Source organism: Vulpes lagopus, chromosome 7, assembly GCF_018345385.1.
Source record: "Vulpes lagopus strain Blue_001 chromosome 7, ASM1834538v1, whole genome shotgun sequence".
Classification (NCBI taxonomy): Eukaryota; Metazoa; Chordata; class Mammalia; order Carnivora; family Canidae; genus Vulpes; species Vulpes lagopus.
Genome location: NC_054830.1, coordinates 35,713,475 through 35,734,756, shown reverse-complemented (window position 1 = coordinate 35,734,756; position 21,282 = coordinate 35,713,475). Strand labels below are relative to the sequence as shown.

The 21,282-nt window shown below is 40.6% G+C and overlaps 1 protein-coding gene across 3 annotated transcripts in view; it reads left to right on the top strand.

The window, feature by feature from the left end:
* The window catches only part of FRMD4B (FERM domain containing 4B), a 322,158-nt gene that overhangs the window by 242,120 nt on the left and 58,756 nt on the right, over nucleotides 1-21,282 (top strand). For all 3 annotated transcript variants that reach the window (XM_041764330.1, XM_041764328.1, XM_041764329.1), the window contains 2 exons: nucleotides 14,527-14,583; nucleotides 15,387-15,409. In XM_041764330.1, the coding sequence (XP_041620264.1) occupies nucleotides 14,527-14,583; nucleotides 15,387-15,409 (80 nt within the window). The remainder of the gene's footprint in view (nucleotides 1-14,526; nucleotides 14,584-15,386; nucleotides 15,410-21,282) is intronic.

The window sequence follows — 21,282 nt, the reverse complement described above, 5'->3', positions numbered from 1 at the left end:
TTTACTTAATGATGGCTATTCATCTGTTTTCCAGTTGTCTCCCCTCATATTTATCAGATGTGGGTGCGTTGGAACCTCCATGCTTATTAGCAGAGTGTGACCTACTGAAGCTCCCTGCCTTTCTTGCATCACCTAACAATTTGGCTGTAGATCACCACACCTAATTTTCAGGGCAGTCTCATAAACATTCACTACCTTGCTTTGAAACTATGTTGGTTCAAGACTTTATTAAAAGGATTCAGGTATTGCAGAATGGTGGAGCCAGTCTCTCTTATACTTACCACACGACAATCTCATTCTCTCTGGGCTTAAGAAGAATAAAGCAGAGCCTCAAGCTCTCAGAATAGGGATGGGAGGAATGGAATAAAAATGAGAATTAGGAGGAGGAAGACTCAGAGTCCTGATTTTTTTGTAGCATTTATCTGGTAGAACAGTGTCATCAAAAAGTTTAGGCTTTTTTTTTTTCTTAAGTATAGATTAATTCATTAAAAATATTTTTTGATTGTCCACTATGTGGTAGTCACTATACGGATGCTGGGTATACAACCAACCAACCAGATCTCTGCCTGTGTAGAGTTTGGAGTTTTGTGCAATGCATACTGTATTTCACAAGTTGTGTCTATCCAAACTCCAGCTCCTATTCAATTTTTTTCTAATTGTCTCAGATTCTTTATAGCTTTTGGGTTTTTTTCCCATTCTGATCCAAAGTCCAATCTAGGATCACACATTGCAGTTAGTTGTTATGCTTCCGTAGTCTCCACAATTGGAAACAGGTGGCCAGTCTTTCTTCTGTTTTTCTTACACTGGCACTTTTTTTTTTTTTTTTAAGATTTTACTTATTTATTTGAGAGAGAGAGAGCACAAGTGGGGTGAGGGGCAGAGGGAGAAACAGACTCCCCACTGAGCCAGGAAGATGGGGCTCCAGCCCAGAACCCCGAGATCATGACCTGAGCAGAAGGCAGACGTTTAACCCACTGAACCACCCAGGCGCCCCACACTGGCACTTTTGAAGGATATCAGGCCAGTTGCCTTGCAGAATGTCTTTCCATTTGTAATACAGGAATTTGTCTAATTCAGTGGTTCGAAACATGCATGATGTTGGATGTCAGAACCCTCTAGGAACTTGGTAAAAATACGGAGACCCACAACGTCTCCTATTCTATCCTATCTTACTTCAGTGAGCCTGGGTCTCTGTACTCTTCCTTAGCTCTCCAGGCAGTTCTGCTACACACCAAAGTTTGGGAGCCATGAATCTAACATAATTTTCTTGTGGCAGGAATACCACACGAGTGATGTGTGTTCTTGGTGTATCTTGCAAGGAGGCTGGCAATAGTATACTTTGGGGTTTTTTTGTATTTAAACGATTTATTTATTTATTTGAGAGAGAGAAAGAGAGCATGAGTGGGAGGGGCAGAGGAAGTGAGAGAATCCCAAGCAGACACCGGTGGCGGTCAGTCCCACGACCCTGAGATCAGGACCTGAGCCCAAACCAAGAGTCAGATGCCTAACCAACTACACCACCCAAGCGCCCCAGTTGTTTCTGACTAAGGTAGTATCTTCAGTTTTCTCTTCCCCTTCCCCTTTGTAACTTGTATGGAGCTGACACTTTGACATTTCCTAGTCAGCATTCATCTGTAAAGAATAATTTTTCCTCTCCTCCATCTCCAGCTTTTAATAACATTTTTCAATATCAGCACAGACTCATGGATTCCTTTTTATTCAGTGTATTATCATCCATTCTGCCGTTTGTTTTGATGAGCAAAATGCTATCGCTATGGCCTTGGAATCAACCCTTTTTCCTTTCCGTGGAGAGCGATGTTTAGAAATCAAGATCCGATTTCTATTTAAACTAGTTGGAACTTCATCCCAAAGAAAAAAAAAAGTATAGATTAATTCATTAATCTATAACCACGCCTAATTTTCATTTAACATCATTTATTTCATTTATTTTAGTTGGATTTTCATGTATTTAGTTGTCCAACTAAAAATAAAAGGCACTGCATGAAGCATACCTGGGCTGGTCCTTGGGAAAGTGCCTGCCTAGTTTCCCTTCTTTCTCATTTCCATATCCGTATATTCCTTTGATTATCCTCCCACAAACGAACACTAATTCACAGGCTGCCGAACTTACTCTCGCTTTCTCTTTGCTCCTATCTTCCTTGTGATCAAGTTTCTGAGAAGCGGTCTGCCCAGATGCTTTGGTCATAAGGCTTATGTCTTTGAAACTGTGATACACGCCCACAGAAACACCTGTACTTTTTGGCTTTCCTGGTAATGCTTTTTCCCTTTTCTTTCTTTCTTTTTTTTTAAGATTTTTATTTATTTATTCATAAGAGGATAACAGAGAGAGGCAGAGACACAGGCAGAGGGAGAAGCAGGCTCCTTGCAGGAAGCCCAATGTGGGACTCGATCCAGGGACTCCAGGATCACGCCCTGGGCAGAAGGCAGATGCTCAACCGCCGAACCACTCAGGCATACCTGCTTTTTCCTTTTTCAAAGCTTTTTTATATCTTGTTTTTCTTTTTGTCCTCAAGCTCCATGAAACATGTGAGACAGGTATTATGGTTTTCCTTTTGTGTTCTTAGGAAGTGAAGACAGAGGAGCAAAAGACTTTCTGACATCTAACACCAATTTGTGTTTGGTGCGTTAAGTTTGCATATCTAGTCCTTGACAACCTAGTACGTAGCGTACAGTTCTCATAGCTGGTGAGGCCTGGGCTGTGTTCTCCCAGTTCAGAAATTCCTTCTGAGTTGAAAATCAAGGCAAATCAGCTGTATAGGAATCAAGAAATACAAGGAACATTCCCTTTTTTAAAAAAGAAAGATAAAGGGCCCCCGGGTGGCTCAGTCGGTTAAGCATCTGCCTTCAGCTCAAGGGTCCTGAGATAGAGCCCCTTGTCCTAAGGCTCCCTGCTCAGCGGGGAATCTGCTCCTTCCTCTCCCTCTGCCCCTCCCCCTGCTCATGCACACAGTCTCTCTCTCTCTCAAATAAATAAATAAAATATTTTTTTAAAAGGAAAATAAAAATACTTCCATCAACTTTTTACCTCACTACTCTTATAGTTGTTGTTCTACAAATATTATTGATCACCTGCTCTGTGTTCAGCAGTGTTCTAGGTCTTGGAGCTATAGCTAGATAAAAACCCATGCCCTTAAGGATCTTGTCTGTGAGACAGGTGTGATAGTGGGTGGGAAAATAAAAAACAAAGAAAGTAGGTAAGTTGTGTAATGTATTAGAAGGTGCAAATAGGATCGCCAAGTACAATCGTACAAGGCACTCACCGCTCAACTCCATGTTCGAAGGTGCCATGAGATTTTGGACCTAAGCAACTGTAGATGGAACTGCCACTAAGTACGATGAGAAAGGCCTCAGGAAAGATCAGGAGTTGTTTGTTTGCTATTTAGCTGTAAATTGAAGTATAATATACACATAGAAAAGTGCATGTAATGTAAATGTGCAGCAACAAACCTTCACAAATTGAGCACATCTGTGGAACTAGCATCGATAACAAGTAAACAGAATATTACCACCTGAGAAACCCTACACATGTTCTCTTCCAGTCATTAACGCCCTCCCCACTCCATGACTTTTAATAGCATTTATTAGTTTTGGCTGACTTTATATTTCATATAACTGGAGCCATACAACAAAGGCTCTTTAATGTTTAGCCTATTTTGCTCAAATTATGTTTTTGAGATTCATTCATACCATATGTAGTTTAGGCTAGCTTGTTCACTTTCACTACTGAACTGTAGCACATAGTATGAATATACCACAATTCATTTGCTCACTAACAGGCATTTGGGTAGTTTGCAGTATTTAGTTATTACAAACACCACTGCCAAGAAGATCCTAGTGTCCATCGTTTAGTGGACAAATGTAAACATGTATGTTAGGTATTCATCTAGGAGCAGAATTGCTGGGCCATTGTGTGTGTGTGTGTGTTAAGATTCGGTAGACTTCGGGATCCCTGGGTAGTGCAGCAGTTGAGCGCCTGCCTTTGGCCCAGGATGTGATCCTGGAGTCCTGGGATCGAGTCCCACATCAGGCTCCCTGCATGGAGCCTGCGTCTCCCTCTGCCTATGTCTCTGCCTCTCTCTCTCTCTGTCTCTCATGAATGAATAAATAAAATCTTTAAATTAAAAAAGAGAGAGAGAGAGAATTTGGTAGACCTCGCCAAAAAGTTCATCCAGAACTAAGTTATATTCCACCAGCAGTGTATGAGAAGAATGTAGTTTTGATGTGTTAAGTAAAATGTCTACTTCATGTAGTACAATCAGATATACCGACTACATTGCAAAGAAGCACACCAAAATATTTGAAGATGATTTCACTATATGCCTACAAAATGGAAATAAAGGAGCTAAAACTTATTAGCATCATAGGCTTTGGTGAAGAAATTTAATGGTAGTCAAATACACCAAAAATAATAATCCTACATAATGCTAACCAGGTAATATAATGAAAATGGTAGATCATTTATAAAGGAAAACATAAAATACTGAGTATTAACCCTAATGTTGGATGTGTGTGATCTTTATGGTATATCATAAAACTTTATGGTCATTATAAAGCCATTTCTTTTTTTGTTCTTATAAAGCCATTTCAAAAAAAAAAAACATTTCAATAGACATATATGGCTCCAAGGAGGAAGGCAAATTATTACATATGTATATTTTCTAAACTTGACAAGATTATTTAAATTTTTTTAAATATGTGAAAGAGAATGTTAAAGATTATTATGGAAAATTAAAGCACTTAGATATTGAGATATATTGTCATGTAATATTGACAGAATGTTACAGAACAGCACAAAAATTGAACAGTGTCCCAGATCAAATAGATTATTATAGATACATTAATATGTCACAGTGTAAGAAGCAACATAGTGCAGAGAAAATAACACTGAAAGAATCTTTGAGCCTAAGCTTTATGATAAATGCTTTATATTTGTCCTTCATTAATACTCTGAACAACCCACTAAATTCAATATTGTCATTCCCCATTTTGCAGATGAGGAACTAAGTTTCAGAAAAATAGCTTGCTCAGTACCCCAAAGATTCTTCCAGTGAGGGAGATGGTCCCCAGGACCATCTGATTTCATAGGCCAGGGGAAGGAGAATAGATTGAAGGATACAGTTTGTAACCAGTAGACAACACAAAGGGTTAACTAACATTGGTAGCTCAAACAGAACGTAAGTTCTCAAACAGATAAGTGAACAAAGGGTCATTTCACACATAGGCAATAGCAAATAATATGCAATTGCAAGGGAGAGACTCAAATGGATTAGTAATCAAAGAATTGCAAATTGCAACAATTTTGCAGTATTATTTGATACCTTTTTAATTAGCAAAAATAATATTTATTTGATGATACATACATTTCCCTAAGATGAAAAAAGTAGTGAGAATGTTTGATATCTTTATCTGGGTGGTGGTTGGTTGCATAAGTGTATACACATGCCAAAATTCACCAACCTGTGCACTAAGATTTGTGCATATCACTGTATATACCTCAATAAAAAAGAAAAAAAAGCACTTTAAAATATGATGAGTGACAAAATCAGAGTTACTTGTGAGAAAATAAAAGTAGAAATAATTAGATGCTGCCAAGGTTAAGGTTGGTTTAAAACATTTAGCATGGCTAGTATAAAGCATTGAACTCACAAATATGAAATTCAACTTCTCTTAAGAACCACAGCAAAGAGGGAGTTATGATCACTTGCATAATTCACAGTGGTCATTAATGTAAAAACAAAGCAGCTGCTCCGAGGAGCATAGTCACTACTGGTCTTAAAAATCAGAAGCTTCTCCCAGGGGTCCATAGGAAGGCCTATCACATGATGTCATTAACTATGTCCTCAACAACACACCTAGAGTTAAGATAATGAGGTTCTGAGGGTTGCTTCCTATATAGTTTCTCAATAGAAGCCAGTGGAGTGATGCCAAAACATTGTTACACAAAAGCAGTTGTACCTTGGGACAAGCCTTATGGCTCAGTTTTGTTAAGTTTTTGATGCTTTTAGCTTACAGGAATAAAACTGAGAATCTAGGTCAGTGGTTCTCAACTGGGGAAACTTTGCCACCCAGAAGACATTTAGAAATGATTGGAGACATTTTTGGTTGTCACACTGGGGAGGTGGCGGGGAGGCTGGGGCTAGAATCAGCAGATAGATAGAGGCCAGGGGTGCTGCTTAGCACTCTGCAATGCACAGGGCAGCCCACACAGAAAGCAATTATCTAACCGAAAATGTCAACTATGCTAAGGTGGCAAAACTCTGGTCCAGAAGGACAAATGAAAAATATATATCATCGAGACCACATCCTGCAGAAACATTACCTGTCGCAACTAGCTTGGACAAAAAGGGACGAAGTATTGGTCCATTTATACAAGGGGAATGGGGGAGGGGGTGCAGATGTGGTAATTATGGCACAATAATCCCTAGAAGACAGGACTAGCACGGGGAAGTATGCCAGCAAGTACTGCCTTGTAAGATAATGGGTAGGTCTTTGAGTGTTGATGCGCCCCCACCCCCCACCATACTAATTGTATGAAACTAGTGAGTCCATATCTCTGGAATTCTCTGATTTGGCAGATTCCTCCTCCATGTAGATGGGTCCATAGGAGGAATTAAGTCTCCGGAGAGCTACATCCATTCACTCATTTGTGTGCTTATCACATTCTGTTCTTTACACTCTTTGTTTGCTGGCTTAGTGGTAAGCCAAAATGAGAGCATCCAAGCAGCATCTAAGTCACTGTTCTTGCCAATTTTTTAGTTTTAACCAGACTTTGAAGTCTGGCCTGGCTGAGCAATGGATGCAGTTGACTACCAATGTCGGGAAGTTCCTTTCTCTCCGTCTGTGGGCAGTGATTCTCTATGGTTCACATCTTCCCAACTTTGCCCCGAGACACAGCAAGAGAGAGAGTTTTCTTCTCTTAGTTCTAATTTGGAAAATCCCTGGGAGTGTCTTTGGACCAGCTTCCATCACTTGTCCACAGCATGATGAGTGTGTTTGCACATAGGCCAATAGGGAAAGAAGCAGTTCTGAAAAGAGTGGGATATTCTACTCAGTAAAAGAACAGGTACTAAGCAGTCAAGACAAACAGATATCCAGCACTCTGGGAAAATATGTCAACTTTTTCCAGACTTTTTATTTTGAAATTATTTCAAACTTATGAAAGAGTTTTAAGAATGGCACAAAAAGTGGCAGTAGGTCTCCATCAAACCAAATTATCAGTCAACATTTTATCACATTTGCACTCCCTCCCCCTGCCTGCGTATGTGTAATTTTTTTCTGAATGATTTAAGAATAAAGTTACACTGTTTATCCTTAAATAATAAGTCATCCCTTATAACCATATTACAACGATCACATTTAGAACATTTAACATTGAACCTCTACTGTTGCATGATATACTGTCCAGTTGTCCCATTAATGCCGTTTACAACAACTTTTCCTCTTGACACAGGATGACACACTACATTTAGTTGTTATGACTGCTTAATCTCCTTTCCTTAGAAACAGTTCTTCAGCCTTTCTTTGGCATTCATCCTGTCAACATTTTTGAAAAGTATGGGCCAGATATTTTATAGAATGTCCCCCCATTTCGGTTTGCCTCATGCTTCCTCATGATTAGATCTAAGGATGTATTTTTGGCAGGAATACTACCCAGTGGTGTGCTGGAGCCAGCTAGTACCAGTGGTGAGAGCCAGTTCTCACATCTCTTCCCAGCAGCATGTTCTGTGATGTCATATTGATAGTTTGAAACCAGCTGTAGGGAGAGTATGTGGACCATGAATATCAACAAATGCTACAAACGAGGGATCATCCTCCCCACCCCACCTCCCGCCCCCCAGCATTTTGATTGTGAAACATTTACATTTACCAACACAGCCATGTAGATGAGTGAAGTTGTGTCCTTCTCAGTGAATACTCTGAGGAGGCACATGATGCTGGTCTGTCCAGTTATTGGTGATATCTCATCACTTGATTAAGATTGTATCTGTAAGGGGCACCTGGATGGTGCAGTCATTTGGGTGACAGACTCTTGGTTTTGGCTTAGGTCATGATCTCAGGGTCGTGGGATCAAGCCTTATATTGGGCTCAGTGCTTGGTGCAGAGTCCTCTTGGGTTTCTTTCTCCCTCTGCCCTCCCCACTATATGCATGCTCTCTTTTTCTCTCTCAAATAAATAAATAAATCTTTTTTAAAAAAAAGATTGTATGTCAGATTTCTCTGTTGAAAAAATACCACTTCCCCCTTATCATTAAAATTCCTCTATAAAGAGATATTTTGTAATTATATAAATACCCTGTCCCGTTTCTCACCAAGCTTTCACACAATAGATTTTATTTATTGAAAACTATTTCCTGGATAATTAGTACTATGATAATTATAAATGATAATTTTCTTTTCCTCTCATTTCTTATACATTTATTTGTTGGTGTTCTACAAGCTACCTTTTTTAATAGACTTAACCCTAGAATAGCTAGATAATTAGTTATACACTTGGAAACAAATCAACTTCCCCCAACAGTTTGTCAGGTAGTTCCAATCCTAAGTGTTTGTGAGCAAGTAATTCATGTCCATTGTTGTGCAGAATGAGTTTCCAAGAAGTACTACATCAATACAGAAAAAGCAGATGGATCTTCAGAAATAATTTTCCTCTGGGACGCCTGGGTGGCTCAGTGGTTTAATGCCACCTTCGGCCCAGGGCGTGATCCTGGAGTCCCAGGATAGAGTCCCACGTCGGGCTCCCTGCATGGAGCCTGCTTCTCCCTCTGCCTGTGTCTCTGCCTCTCTCTCTCTCTGTGCCTCTCATGAATAAATAAATAAAATCTTTTAAAAAAATAATTTGTCCATTCTAAGTGTTTATGTTCGATAATAACTTACCCATCCCGTCAACAGGAAAGGTGGCATTTGGAGTCATTTTTCAGTCTTATCTGATTCTAGCTTTTATCAAAAGCATACTTTTGGAAGATTCCTGGTGAGAGATTTACAGTGGAGCCAGAAAACTAACTAGTACACGGTGGAATGAAAAGAGCACTGGACAAGAAGCACTGAGTCCCAGTCCGCTGTGGGATTGGGTAGTACACTTCATGTCCCCAATTCTTGATGCCATCATCTTTAAAATAATAGGAGCCGTATTTTCACTAAATTTCCTTTCTTTTTTTTTAAAAAAAGATTTTATTTATTTATTCATGAGAGACACGGAGAGAGAGGCAGAGACATAGGCAGAGGGAGAAGCAGGCTCCATGCAGGGAGCCTGACATGGGACTTGATCCCGGGTCTTCAGGATCACACCCTGGGCTGAAGGCGGCGCTAAACTGCTGAGTCACCCAGGCTGCCCCACTAAATTCCCTTTCAAACTCTAAAACTTTCTTTTATTCTCTTCTACTTATGACTCAAAACCTAGAGTGTACCTCATTAGCAAGATGTCTTGGTCAACTGAGCTAACAAGCCAAGGGCAAAAATAAGATGCCTGACACAGAGCCTGAACCTAGTGACCTAGGGACTGAATCTGTAAAGAAGCTAAATTAGCCATGAGGCTAGAGCACCTTGATACTTGACTTGATACTGTTTCATATCACCCTTGTGCATTGGGCCACATCATCCGACTCACTTCTCTGCTCCCTTTGTTTATCCCTGACCGTCATGGAAACCCATGAAGGATCCTGTTACCTCCCTCTCTGACTAGATCCTTCTCTCAAGTGTTAGCTTGCCCGGTACCTATAAGGTTACCTCTGTTGCCATGGTAATAAGTAAAAGAAATCTTCCATCCTAGGATAGACAGCAATTTCTAAAGAACTTTTTCACTTTGAGCATGAAATTCTGGAGTTCTGTATATGTCTTAATTAAATTTCACCATACGAAATTGCTGAGAACCAGGCAAATAGTATTATTTTTGCTTGATCCTTTGTTTGGTGAGCTTCGTGTGCAAGTCAAGTAACCTTGGCAATCAGTATTAGAATTCAAAATATGTTGCCTTGGATTTCCAGAACAGAGGTTAAGAGGAAGGTGAGGTAGGGGCTGAGGTATATAAAAGAATGTAAGACTTGGCTAAACCATGCATTCTCTTGTCTCCATGGAACAAGAGTTCGGTCAGCCCTACCCCTCCACCCCACCACCCCACCACCCCACCATCACCCTCCTCCACCAGTACTGCTTTGGGGCAACTTGCATAGGTGAAAAAAAAAAAAAAAACCCATAGGTGAGTTGTAGATTTGCCTCCCCACTCTTCTAGAGCTGTCTGAGCCTGGCATTTTTCATGCTTCAGCTCCTCATTTCAGCATTTTTAATATTTAATGACCCTTCTAAGGTAGAGAATTATTTGGCAACGTTCTTAAGAGTTTCTGTCTGAGGCCTTTTTATCTACTGGACTTCCATTTGCTAAATTGCAAAGTTGGTGTCTCAAATATTGTTTGGATGACTCACCTCAGGTTCTGATGAGGCAAAGGGGGTCATAGGGGGGCCAGAAGAGTTGGCAGTCATTTTCAATATATTTCGCTGTAGTTATTTTAATATCCAAGACAATCCATTTTTTTCCTCTTTTGTAAGATTTTTAGACAAACTGGACTTTAAGTTTGGACGTAATTTCAAACTCAAAGATGTTTTTGAGTGTTCCTCCCTGTTTCCTGCCTCCCTCTGCATGAATTTTTTTTGTTGTTTTTTTCCTTTGAGCATAAAAATTTAACCTTTGTAAAATTTAGCCTTGATTAACACCCATCTCACCTGCTGGATTAACTGCTTCAATATTTTTCACCAAATTAGGAAACCACTGTCTCTTGCCTGAAAGACAGAGGCCAATTGATTCTTAAAATCAACCTGGCTTCTCTTTGATTTTATAATCTGTTTCTAGAGATTAGAAGCAAGTTTGGAATTCCAAGCTCTGGGCCTGTCAGCTTTTAAAGCAAAAAACTGGAGCAGATCCGTTGCCTCAGGTTTCAGAAGGGAAACTTTGATTGTCACAGGATGAAATTCCTTTGTTTTCATTTTGTAATATAAGGGAAATGCAGATAGTGATCACAGCTGACATTGTAATGCTCTTGGGTTTTTTGGTTTGTTTATTTTATTTTATGGCTTTTAGAAGAATTATTGTTATTAGTGCATTTCGGTTTGTTTTTGAGAACCCTAGCCAAATCACTTGGAAAGGTGAGAGAAAAGTATAATCCTTTCAGAAATCCTCAGTGAGGTAAACTGCCTCTGTCACCTACCTCGTGTGCATTTACTTAAAAACTACTTCATACTTACCATTGATAGACTTGGTGTAACTAGAAAAACTCTTTAGCCTGAATTCAACAGGAAGAAGGGAGAAATAAAGAATTCAGTGCAATTTCTAGGCTCATGAGTTCCATGGTCTCAAACACTCTGTGCTTTCAAGTACTAATTTTTTTAAAAATTTTATTTATTTATGATAGTCACACAGAGAGAGAGGGAGGAGGCAGAGACACAGGCAGAGGGAGAAGCAGGCTCCACGCACCGGGGGCCCGACGTGGGACTCGATCCCGGTCCTCCAGGATCATAACTGTTTCATATCACCTTGTGCATAGGGCCACAATCATCGACTCTCTTCTCTGCTCCCTTTGTTTATCCCTGACACGTCATGGAACCCATGAAGGATCCTGTTACCTCCCTCTCTGATAGATCCTTCTCTCAAGTGTTAGCTTGCCCGGTACCTATAAGGTTACCTCTGTTGCCATGGTAATAAGTAAAAGAATCTTCCATCCTAGGATAGACAGCAATTTCTAAAGAACGTTTTCACCTTTGAGCATGAACTTTCTGGAGTTCTGTATATGTCTTAATTAAATTTCACCATACGAAATTGCTGAGAACCAGGCAAATAGTATTATTTTTGCTTGATCTTTGTTTGGTGAGCTTCGTGTGCAAGTCAAGTAACCTTGGCAATCAGTATTAGAATTCAAAATATGTTGCCTTGGATTTCCAGAACAGAGGTTAAGAGGAAGGTGAGGTAGGGGCTGAGGTATATAAAAGAATGTAAGACTTGGCTAAACCATGCATTCTCTTGTCTCCATGGAACAAGAGTTCGGTCAGCCCTACCCCTCCACCCCACCACCCCACCACCCCACCATCACCCTCCTCCACCAGTACTGCTTTGGGGCAACTTGCATAGGTGAAAAAAAAAAAAAACCCATAGGTGAGTTGTAGATTTGCCTCCCCACTCTTCTAGAGCTGTCTGAGCCTGGCATTTTTCATGCTTCAGCTCCTCATTTCAGCATTTTTAATATTTAATGACCCTTCTAAGGTAGAGAATTATTTGGCAACGTTCTTAAGAGTTTCTGTCTGAGGCCTTTTTATCTACTGGACTTCCATTTGCTAAATTGCAAAGTTGGTGTCTCAAATATTGTTTGGATGACTCACCTCAGGTTCTGATGAGGCAAAGGGGGTCATAGGGGGGCCAGAAGAGTTGGCAGTCATTTTCAATATATTTCGCTGTAGTTATTTTAATATCCAAGACAATCCATTTTTTTCCTCTTTTGTAAGATTTTTAGACAAACTGGACTTTAAGTTTGGACGTAATTTCAAACTCAAAGATGTTTTTGAGTGTTCCTCCCTGTTTCCTGCCTCCCTCTGCATGAATTTTTTTTGTTGTTTTTTTCCTTTGAGCATAAAAATTTAACCTTTGTAAAATTTAGCCTTGATTAACACCCATCTCACCTGCTGGATTAACTGCTTCAATATTTTTCACCAAATTAGGAAACCACTGTCTCTTGCCTGAAAGACAGAGGCCAATTGATTCTTAAAATCAACCTGGCTTCTCTTTGATTTTATAATCTGTTTCTAGAGATTAGAAGCAAGTTTGGAATTCCAAGCTCTGGGCCTGTCAGCTTTTAAAGCAAAAAACTGGAGCAGATCCGTTGCCTCAGGTTTCAGAAGGGAAACTTTGATTGTCACAGGATGAAATTCCTTTGTTTTCATTTTGTAATATAAGGGAAATGCAGATAGTGATCACAGCTGACATTGTAATGCTCTTGGGTTTTTTGGTTTGTTTATTTTATTTTATGGCTTTTAGAAGAATTATTGTTATTAGTGCATTTCGGTTTGTTTTTGAGAACCCTAGCCAAATCACTTGGAAAGGTGAGAGAAAAGTATAATCCTTTCAGAAATCCTCAGTGAGGTAAACTGCCTCTGTCACCTACCTCGTGTGCATTTACTTAAAAACTACTTCATACTTACCATTGATAGACTTGGTGTAACTAGAAAAACTCTTTAGCCTGAATTCAACAGGAAGAAGGGAGAAATAAAGAATTCAGTGCAATTTCTAGGCTCATGAGTTCCATGGTCTCAAACACTCTGTGCTTTCAAGTACTAATTTTTTTAAAAATTTTTATTTATTTATGATAGTCACACAGAGAGAGAGGGAGAGGCAGAGACACAGGCAGAGGGAGAAGCAGGCTCCACGCACCGGGGGCCCGACGTGGGACTCGATCCCGGGTCTCCAGGATCACACCCTGGGCCAAAGGCAGGCGCTAAACCGCTGCGCCACCCAGGGATCCCCTCAAGTACTAATTAGGCAAGGTTATATGAAATTGTTTTCCTGTGTGTTAATGCTTACAAGGCAGCATATCACCAATTTTTTTTTTTACAAATTTTTAAAAAATAAAGAACCCTCTATACACTCATTGACTCACTGTTGTAATATATTACATGATGTGGCAATGGCATTAACATATATGATCATACTTGACAAAATAAATGAGGGCATGTGTGAGTATTATTGCTAAAGGCAATACTCCCTCCCCACATACTTATGCATCTTTACCAGGCTACTGAAAAAGCATTCCTGTTTTCCAAAGCCCAGAATTCCTATTTGGGGGGGTGGGGGGATCTTAAAGGATGAAAAAATAAAATAATGGGTAAAATGATAAATCAGAGTTCAGTAAAAAGGAACAGAACTTTGGTCTTCTCTAAGTATCTACTATAACTGATTCCTAAGGCTTTACATTTTATCACTAATTGTATAAATATTAATTCAACAATGTATCATTGATGCAGAAGTGAATTTATATTTTTAATAGTAGTTGCATTGTGTGTATACCAAAACAAAACAAAACAAAACAAAACAAAACAAAACCATGTGGTGACACAGAAAAAAAAAATCTCAGGAAAACACCCAATAAACAAATCTAAGTACATCTTCAGAGCTTAAAAATGAACCTGTCGGGATGAAAATGATTCACTGAGAAGCTGTCTGAATTTTCAGCCTCCAAGTCATTTGTGTTTCTTCCAGAATACTGCTCTCTGAACAAAATTCCCCCGGCTAATTAAAGTACACCCGCGGGCACACACACACACACACACACACACACACACACACACACTGTGGCTTTCCCTGAACCCTGGATGCGCCCCTCCACGCCCCCCCTTCCTTTCCCCTGTAATGGTATGATCTGCGTTTGATTGTAAACTGGAGGTGCCAAGCTGTGACAGCTTCCCCAACTCCACAGCCATTTGCTACAACCTAGGGCAGCCTGTGTTCAGTGATGCTTTTCTTTCCCCCCGACAGGGGCAAATCGAAGCCGACAGCGAAACCATCTTCAAGTTAGCAGCGCTTGTGTTACAGGTAAGAATCAAGCAGCTGCCTCTTGCCTGCGCCTTTTTTGTTTGTCGGTTTTTGTGAGCTGCCTGCAACTCTGAAACTTTCTCATGAGCCAGTGGCTGATAGATTTTTAAGCCAGCTGGTTGTTTGCCGATGAAAAACGTGAGCTGTGGTTTTCTGCTTTAGCCTAACTTGCATGAGTTATAGTGTGATATTATATGTCGCAAAGGAAAATGAAATTTAGACTCCTCTGGGGGAAAAGAATTTAGACCGTACTTCAGGAAAGGAGCTCTGGAATAGTTGGATTTGGGAAGCAGCAGTTGTTACAGCGGCTGTAATTTTCATTTAAATTAAGTAACTTTTGTATACATTTTCTTGAAGTCAAGTGCAAGAGCCCCTTAATTCTTAGAGATGCTAGTAGCTGAAAAGCCAAGTGTGTTCTGTGCTTATTTAAAAAGAGAAAACAAGTGGCATGCGTTGATTTACCTCTGTCTGGTGTAAAAGGTCTGTGTCTGGACTAAAAAGTGCTGCTCGGATAGACAAGCATTTATCACATAATCATAGAGACCTAAAGGAAGACATAACCATCTCTGCTTTTTCAGATCTATTTGTCTCCTCTGTTAAGAATAAGAAGTATTTCGTGGGTACTAATGTGTTCTCACCAATGCCACATTCTTCTCCGGGGCCCTAGAGAAAGTGTTCCTCAGTGGACATTCTTCCAAACAAAACTCAGGCACTTTAAGAGGGAAACGTGACCAAGAATGAAATTCATTCACTTAATTAACATAAATACATATTGATCATCTATCTTTCTTTTTTTATTTCAGGAAGCCAAAGGGGATTATAGCAGGTAATGGTTCCTTTTCTGATATTACTATGCAAAATAACCCAAGCTGAGCCCTAGCTGAATGCCGTTGCTTTAAATAACAATGGATGCAAACTCAAAAGAAAGTAGATCTCAAGGCGGGAGACTGAGATCTCTTCCCTCTTCAAATAGGGACCCATTCTTTTTATGAATGAATCCAGCAAGGACGCTTTCTTAGAATTTTTCAAGCCAGAGTGACAGTGAATTGTAAACAGAAGCCCTCCAAGGCTCTGTTATCTGTTAGCGAGATGAAGAAATCTCTAAAAAGCTTTGGTAGCCGTGCTGACTTTTTAAAATTTATAAACAATCCTGCGTTGGAAGAGTTATAACATATGCACAAAAAGATAAACTCCATCAGCTGCTTAGTTAAGGGATTAATAGGGGCTTTCTTTCTGCAGCTGCCCTAAAGGGGCCTCCCTCTTCAGACACTTGACCTAACAGTTGTATTGTTGCCACTGGGACACTTACTGGTTCTAACTGCCTAACTGGCCACCTCATCAGAATGTTTATATTTGAATTCATGCTCTACCTGCACCTTTCCGCCCTTCTAATGCAGCAGTTGTAGTTGGAGGAATCGAAACGGTTCAAGGCGGAGGCAAGGCCCCCAATTAGAAGCAGCCCACAGGCCAATGACCCATTGCAGGCCTCACCTCGACCATGTTAATGTTCCACTCCTGGTAAACTTTACCCGTAGATTATTTACAGACGACCTAGTACTCATTCCCAGCCAAGGTCTTGAATAGTATGCCCCTTAACAGACTGATAAGCGAATAATGCCTTCCAAGCTTGCAAACGTCCAGTCAGGGCTCACTACTTCACCTCAGAAACTCCCGATCCTCTCACCTGCCTGTTCAGTTTGGTAAAATGACTGCAGAGTCCACTTCGCACACCACAGTCCACCTCGTGAGCATCATTCATTAGCTTTGTTCTTGTGCCATGCAATTTTTTTTAAATGTGCATTTAAGTTAGGAAATATGCTTTGAAGGAATCAGGAAAATCTATAAACATCATCTTTTTTTAATTAAAAGAAAGTGTTGGGATAAAAGGAAGATATAGTAGTTTCTAGATCCTTGACATCATGCTGGTGTGTTCTCCGCTCTTGGCTTTCCTGGAGGAGCCCTATTTCCTAGGAAGATCAGATATGCAAGGAATGTCATCATGGAGGGTGGTGTCTGAAGTTGATTTATAAACGAGGGCTTTCAGGCCCAACCTGACCCTCTGCAGTCTGTGAACTGCTAACCCTTCCTCCCCATTTTCTCCCCACCAGCCATGTGATGGACACTCTCGAAACCTCATTTGCTCATTAGGATAATGGCCCTTACCCCTAGATTAATGGGTGTAGATTGGGAGATCAAATGTATGTAAACATTGCCCAGGGCAGTTTCTGGCACTTGTAGCGAGCTCTCTGTACACTTTGGCTATTATTATCAATTATTCTAGTATCATTATTGCCCTCCTCATTATCATCATCCTCTCCTGTCTCTTGGCAGCCTTACTCTGGGAGTAAGGTGGTCCGAAGAAGTTGAATAGTGTATGAAGGAAACATTGATATCACAAAGCTTCCTTAGGGAAGATCTCTTGCCAATGACTGAAGGCTCAGAATAGACAGTCCTTGCGTAGTCCAGACCTTTTAGCCCTAAGACTTCAAACTTGGCAAATTAGTCTAGCCAAGCCCAAACCAATCCTCTTCTTTAACTTTGCCTTGTGCCTGGTGGTTTCCTGAGGGATTAGTAGTCTAACTAGATGGAGGACACTGTTTTGAAATTGTCTAAACTACCCTGAGTCATAGAAGCAATGTGAGACTGGGCATCAGGAAACAAGCAGTGTGACCCTAAGTGAGCATTGCCCTTTCTGGACCTCAGCTTCCTTGTCTGTAAATTGGGATTCATGAAAATAGCAACTTGGCAGGATAGTTTTGAGGAGATGTATGATGTGATATGATACGGATTGTTTTGCCAGTGAACGTTTGTTATCGCAGATAAGGGTGAGGGAAAGAATAAGGAACTGTGAACTTTTGCCATTGGGTTTATGATGAAGCAGAATTTTGGTTCCTTGCTACCACCTACGCCCTCCCTGTGATGTGATCGCTTCCTCCTATGAATGGGGAGAATATATTTTTCCTCCAAAATTTTATTACAAAACTAGTTTTAGAAAAATCCAGCAAAATGGGATTCCTGGATGGCTCAGTGGTTTAGCCCCTGCCTTTGGCCCAGGGAGTGATCTTGGAGTCCTGGGATCGAGTCCCACGTTGGGCTCCCTACATGGAGCCTGCTTCTCCCTCTGCCTGAGTCTCTGCGCTCTCTCTCTCTCTCTCTCTGTCTCTCATGAATAAATAAATAAAATCTTTTTTTTTAAAAAAAGAAAAATCCAGCAAAATAAAGTACCGTGAGGCAACATTGTATATTGGTTAGAACAAAGACACTAGAATCAGTCAGCCTTGCTCAGATCCCTGGTCTGCCACTTATTTACCTGTTCAATAATTCTGAACAGATTATTTAAACTGTCCAAGCCCTCCACTTCCTCATCTGTAGAATGGAACTTATGTTAATAGTATACACCCATAATATTGCTATGAGCATTAAATGAACTAATTGCAAAGTGCTTAGAACAGTACCTACAAAAAAAAAAAAAAAAAAAGAACAGTACCTACAGTCCCCACTTTAGTATTCGTCATATTTAAAATATTTATATATTTTTTTATTTATCTAAAAGAGAGAGAGCATGAGCTGGAGGGCAGAGGAGGAGCATAGGCAGAAGGAGAAGCATGCTCTCCACTGAGCAGGGAGTCCAATGTGGGACTTGATCCTAAGACCCTGAGATCATGAGCTGAGCTGAAGGCAGACGCTTAATTGACTGAGTCACTCAGATGCCCGTATTATTTCATCCTACTAATGGAATGATTTACCACCACCACCATCCCCATTATTTCAAATATGAATTGTTTCCCCCTTTTTTTGGCTGGTATCTAAATAATTCTGTGATGAACATCATGGTGTCATTGGGATTGTGGTTATCTGTGTTTATTTTCTGACCTGATGTTTCTCAGGTGGAAACAAGCAGAGGGAAGTTCCTTAAAAAGGCAAAGTACAAAGTGCTGAAATGGAGCTTACACATTCTTGATACCACCACATTAAACCTGTACAAACTTTGTAGCTTTATCCAGTAACATTTACTGAATGCCTAAAATGTGTCAGCCCCAGTCTAGGCACTGAGGATGCCGAGAAACATAGGCTAGGGCATCTCCTTCCAGGGAACTTGGCTTTCTATCAAGAATTACCACAGTGGCCATTACAAATCCTGCTTTTCTGTTGGTTTACATGTTGGTGGCCACAGCTCTTGGCTTTTAGAATTTCACTGAGTTTACTCAGTGAGGTTTAAACATTTTAACCTTAAAAAAATGTCCCCGAGTACCTTCCAAGACCAGAGCAATGTGGCTCTCTCAATTAAAACAGTGACTAACACGTAATTCTTTTTTTAAAGATTTTATGTATGTATGTATGTATGTATGTATTTGTTTATTTATTTATTTATTTATTTATTTATTTATTTAACAGACAGAGAGCCCGCAAGCAGGGGGAACAGGAGAGGGAGAAGCAGACTCCCCACTGAGCAAGGAGCCTGACATGGGGCTTGATCCCAGGGCCCTGGGATCATTATCTGAGCCTAAGGCAGATGCTTAACTAAGTCACCCAGGCACCCCAACAGCTACTTCTTATGGCTGTTCTGGTCCACCCACTCCTTGTGAATGTCTCCCTTTTTCTCAAATTTAGCATTTCCAAAGCTGAACCCACCAGCATCCCAGCCCTCAGAGCAACTCCTCTTCCCTGTCTCCCCTTGCATGACATCACCTTTTTTCTCTTGAATCACCTCTGAGGACTTCCCCTTCTCCCTCCTACCCGTCTCCTCCATCCATGGGTCAACTTCCTTGTTTCCTTCTCTTTATCAGTAGGCTTGCTTTCTCAGTCCTCATTCTCCTCCACACAAGCCAACTAGCTCTGAGTGTGTATAGTTTGTGTGAATGCCTTCAACATTATTTTCAAAGTCCATGCGTGATTCCACTCAATCCCCACCACAAATGTTATCACTGCCATTTAACAAATTACTAGATGAAAAATCAGGTCCGAAACAATGCCACACAGCCAGTGAGCTTCCAGATCTTTTCTGATGCCATCACCCACAGCCACCTGCACAGAACCCTAGTTATCTATCTTCCCAAGACATAAATGTGATTGGTGTTGTTCACCTGCAAGAATCTCTTTACAGTTTCTCATTGCCCAAATGCCCACCTTCCAACACCCTACCTGGCATCACAGCACTACTTAATCTGTACTGTGTATTTTAATTTCCCATACTTTACTGTTTATACGTCTTAATATCTGTTCAGGCCTCTCTTCATTTCTCCAGGTACCTGTAGCATTTTCCCTTTGCAGCTTTGCTCAAACTCTTCTTCCTGGAATGCCTTTAAAAACAACAATCCTCCCCTCCTTATTTAGCTTCCTGCCATGTTTCCTTTAGAGTATTTTAAGTGAACATTATCATAACCAGTAGGAAACCTTGCTCTCTGGAAGTTAATTATAATAGTAGAGTGGGGACTTTCATTCTCTTTAAATAGTTGACAGTCTGAATTTCCAAGTCAGCCTTTAAGCTGCAAAGATAACAAGCTGCTTGGGTTACACAACACAGACAACGCAGAGAATTCCTGAAAGCTGACACGGCGAGGAAGGAAGGCTTTATCACCGAGCCAGCCAGTGCAAATGAGTTTGTAAAAGCAAAGCTGTTTTTTTTTTTTTTTTTTCATTTTTCTTAAGATCCTGAAAGGTGGAAGTTACCAAATAACCATGTGATTAGGGCACTTCTGCTTCTAAGAAAAAGTGAGTGACAATTTACAATTCTGTGCTGGGTCAGAATGAACACATATTGTCACCCAGCTTCAAATGGGAAGGAATAATTCACAACTTACAGCTGTGCTACAAAATGCAGCTATTTCCCATGGGAAAGGACCTTGTGTGGCTGCCCTAGGAGTAGTTAATGAAGGGAATAGGGGGGAGGGGAGAATCAAAGACTTTAAAGACTTTCCCACCTCATTCTTACATCTCTAGAGTACTTAAAGCTCTGAAATGTCCTTCCATTTCCAGAGCCTGTAAAATCAGTTACAGTAATAAAAATAGCAGCTCCCATGGGCTTGGTGCTACGTGGAGTCCTTACTCACCTCAATGGGGAGGCAGTAGCGAAGACAGGAGCTCTAAAACTTAACTGCTTGGGTTCAAATCCAGCCCCAGATGCTTGCTGTATAACTCTGGCTAACTAACCTCTCTGGAGCCCAGTTTCTGGGTCTCAGGAACTATTCCATGGTAGTGTTATTGTTCCTGAAATGCATCACTGTCACATCAACCCTGTGACAATAGGCGCTATTAGTATCCCCATCTTACAGATAGGGAAACTGAGTTTCAGGGTGAACAAGTGGCCTACTGCCTAAGTCACATAGCTAGGGGCACTGGGTGGCTCAGTCAGTTGGGCGTCTGCCTTTGGCGCAGGTCATGATCCCGGGACTGAGTCCCACGTTGGGCTCCCTGCTTAGCAGGGAGTCTGCTTCTCCCTCTACTGCTCACCTCACTTTAGTGCTCTTTCGCTCTCTCTCAAATAAATGAACAAATAAATACATTTTTTTAAAAAGTCACATAGCTAGAAAGTGGCAGAATCAGGACTCCAAGCCTCAAGCTCTTTACTGTTGTCAGGAGTCTCCTATTTCATATTCTAGCATAAATTGTAAGAATCATTACCTTTCTTGCTAGCTGAGTAAAGAAGACTGGACAGAAACTGAAGGTTTCTGTCTCATTTCAAGCAAGGGTTTTAATGAA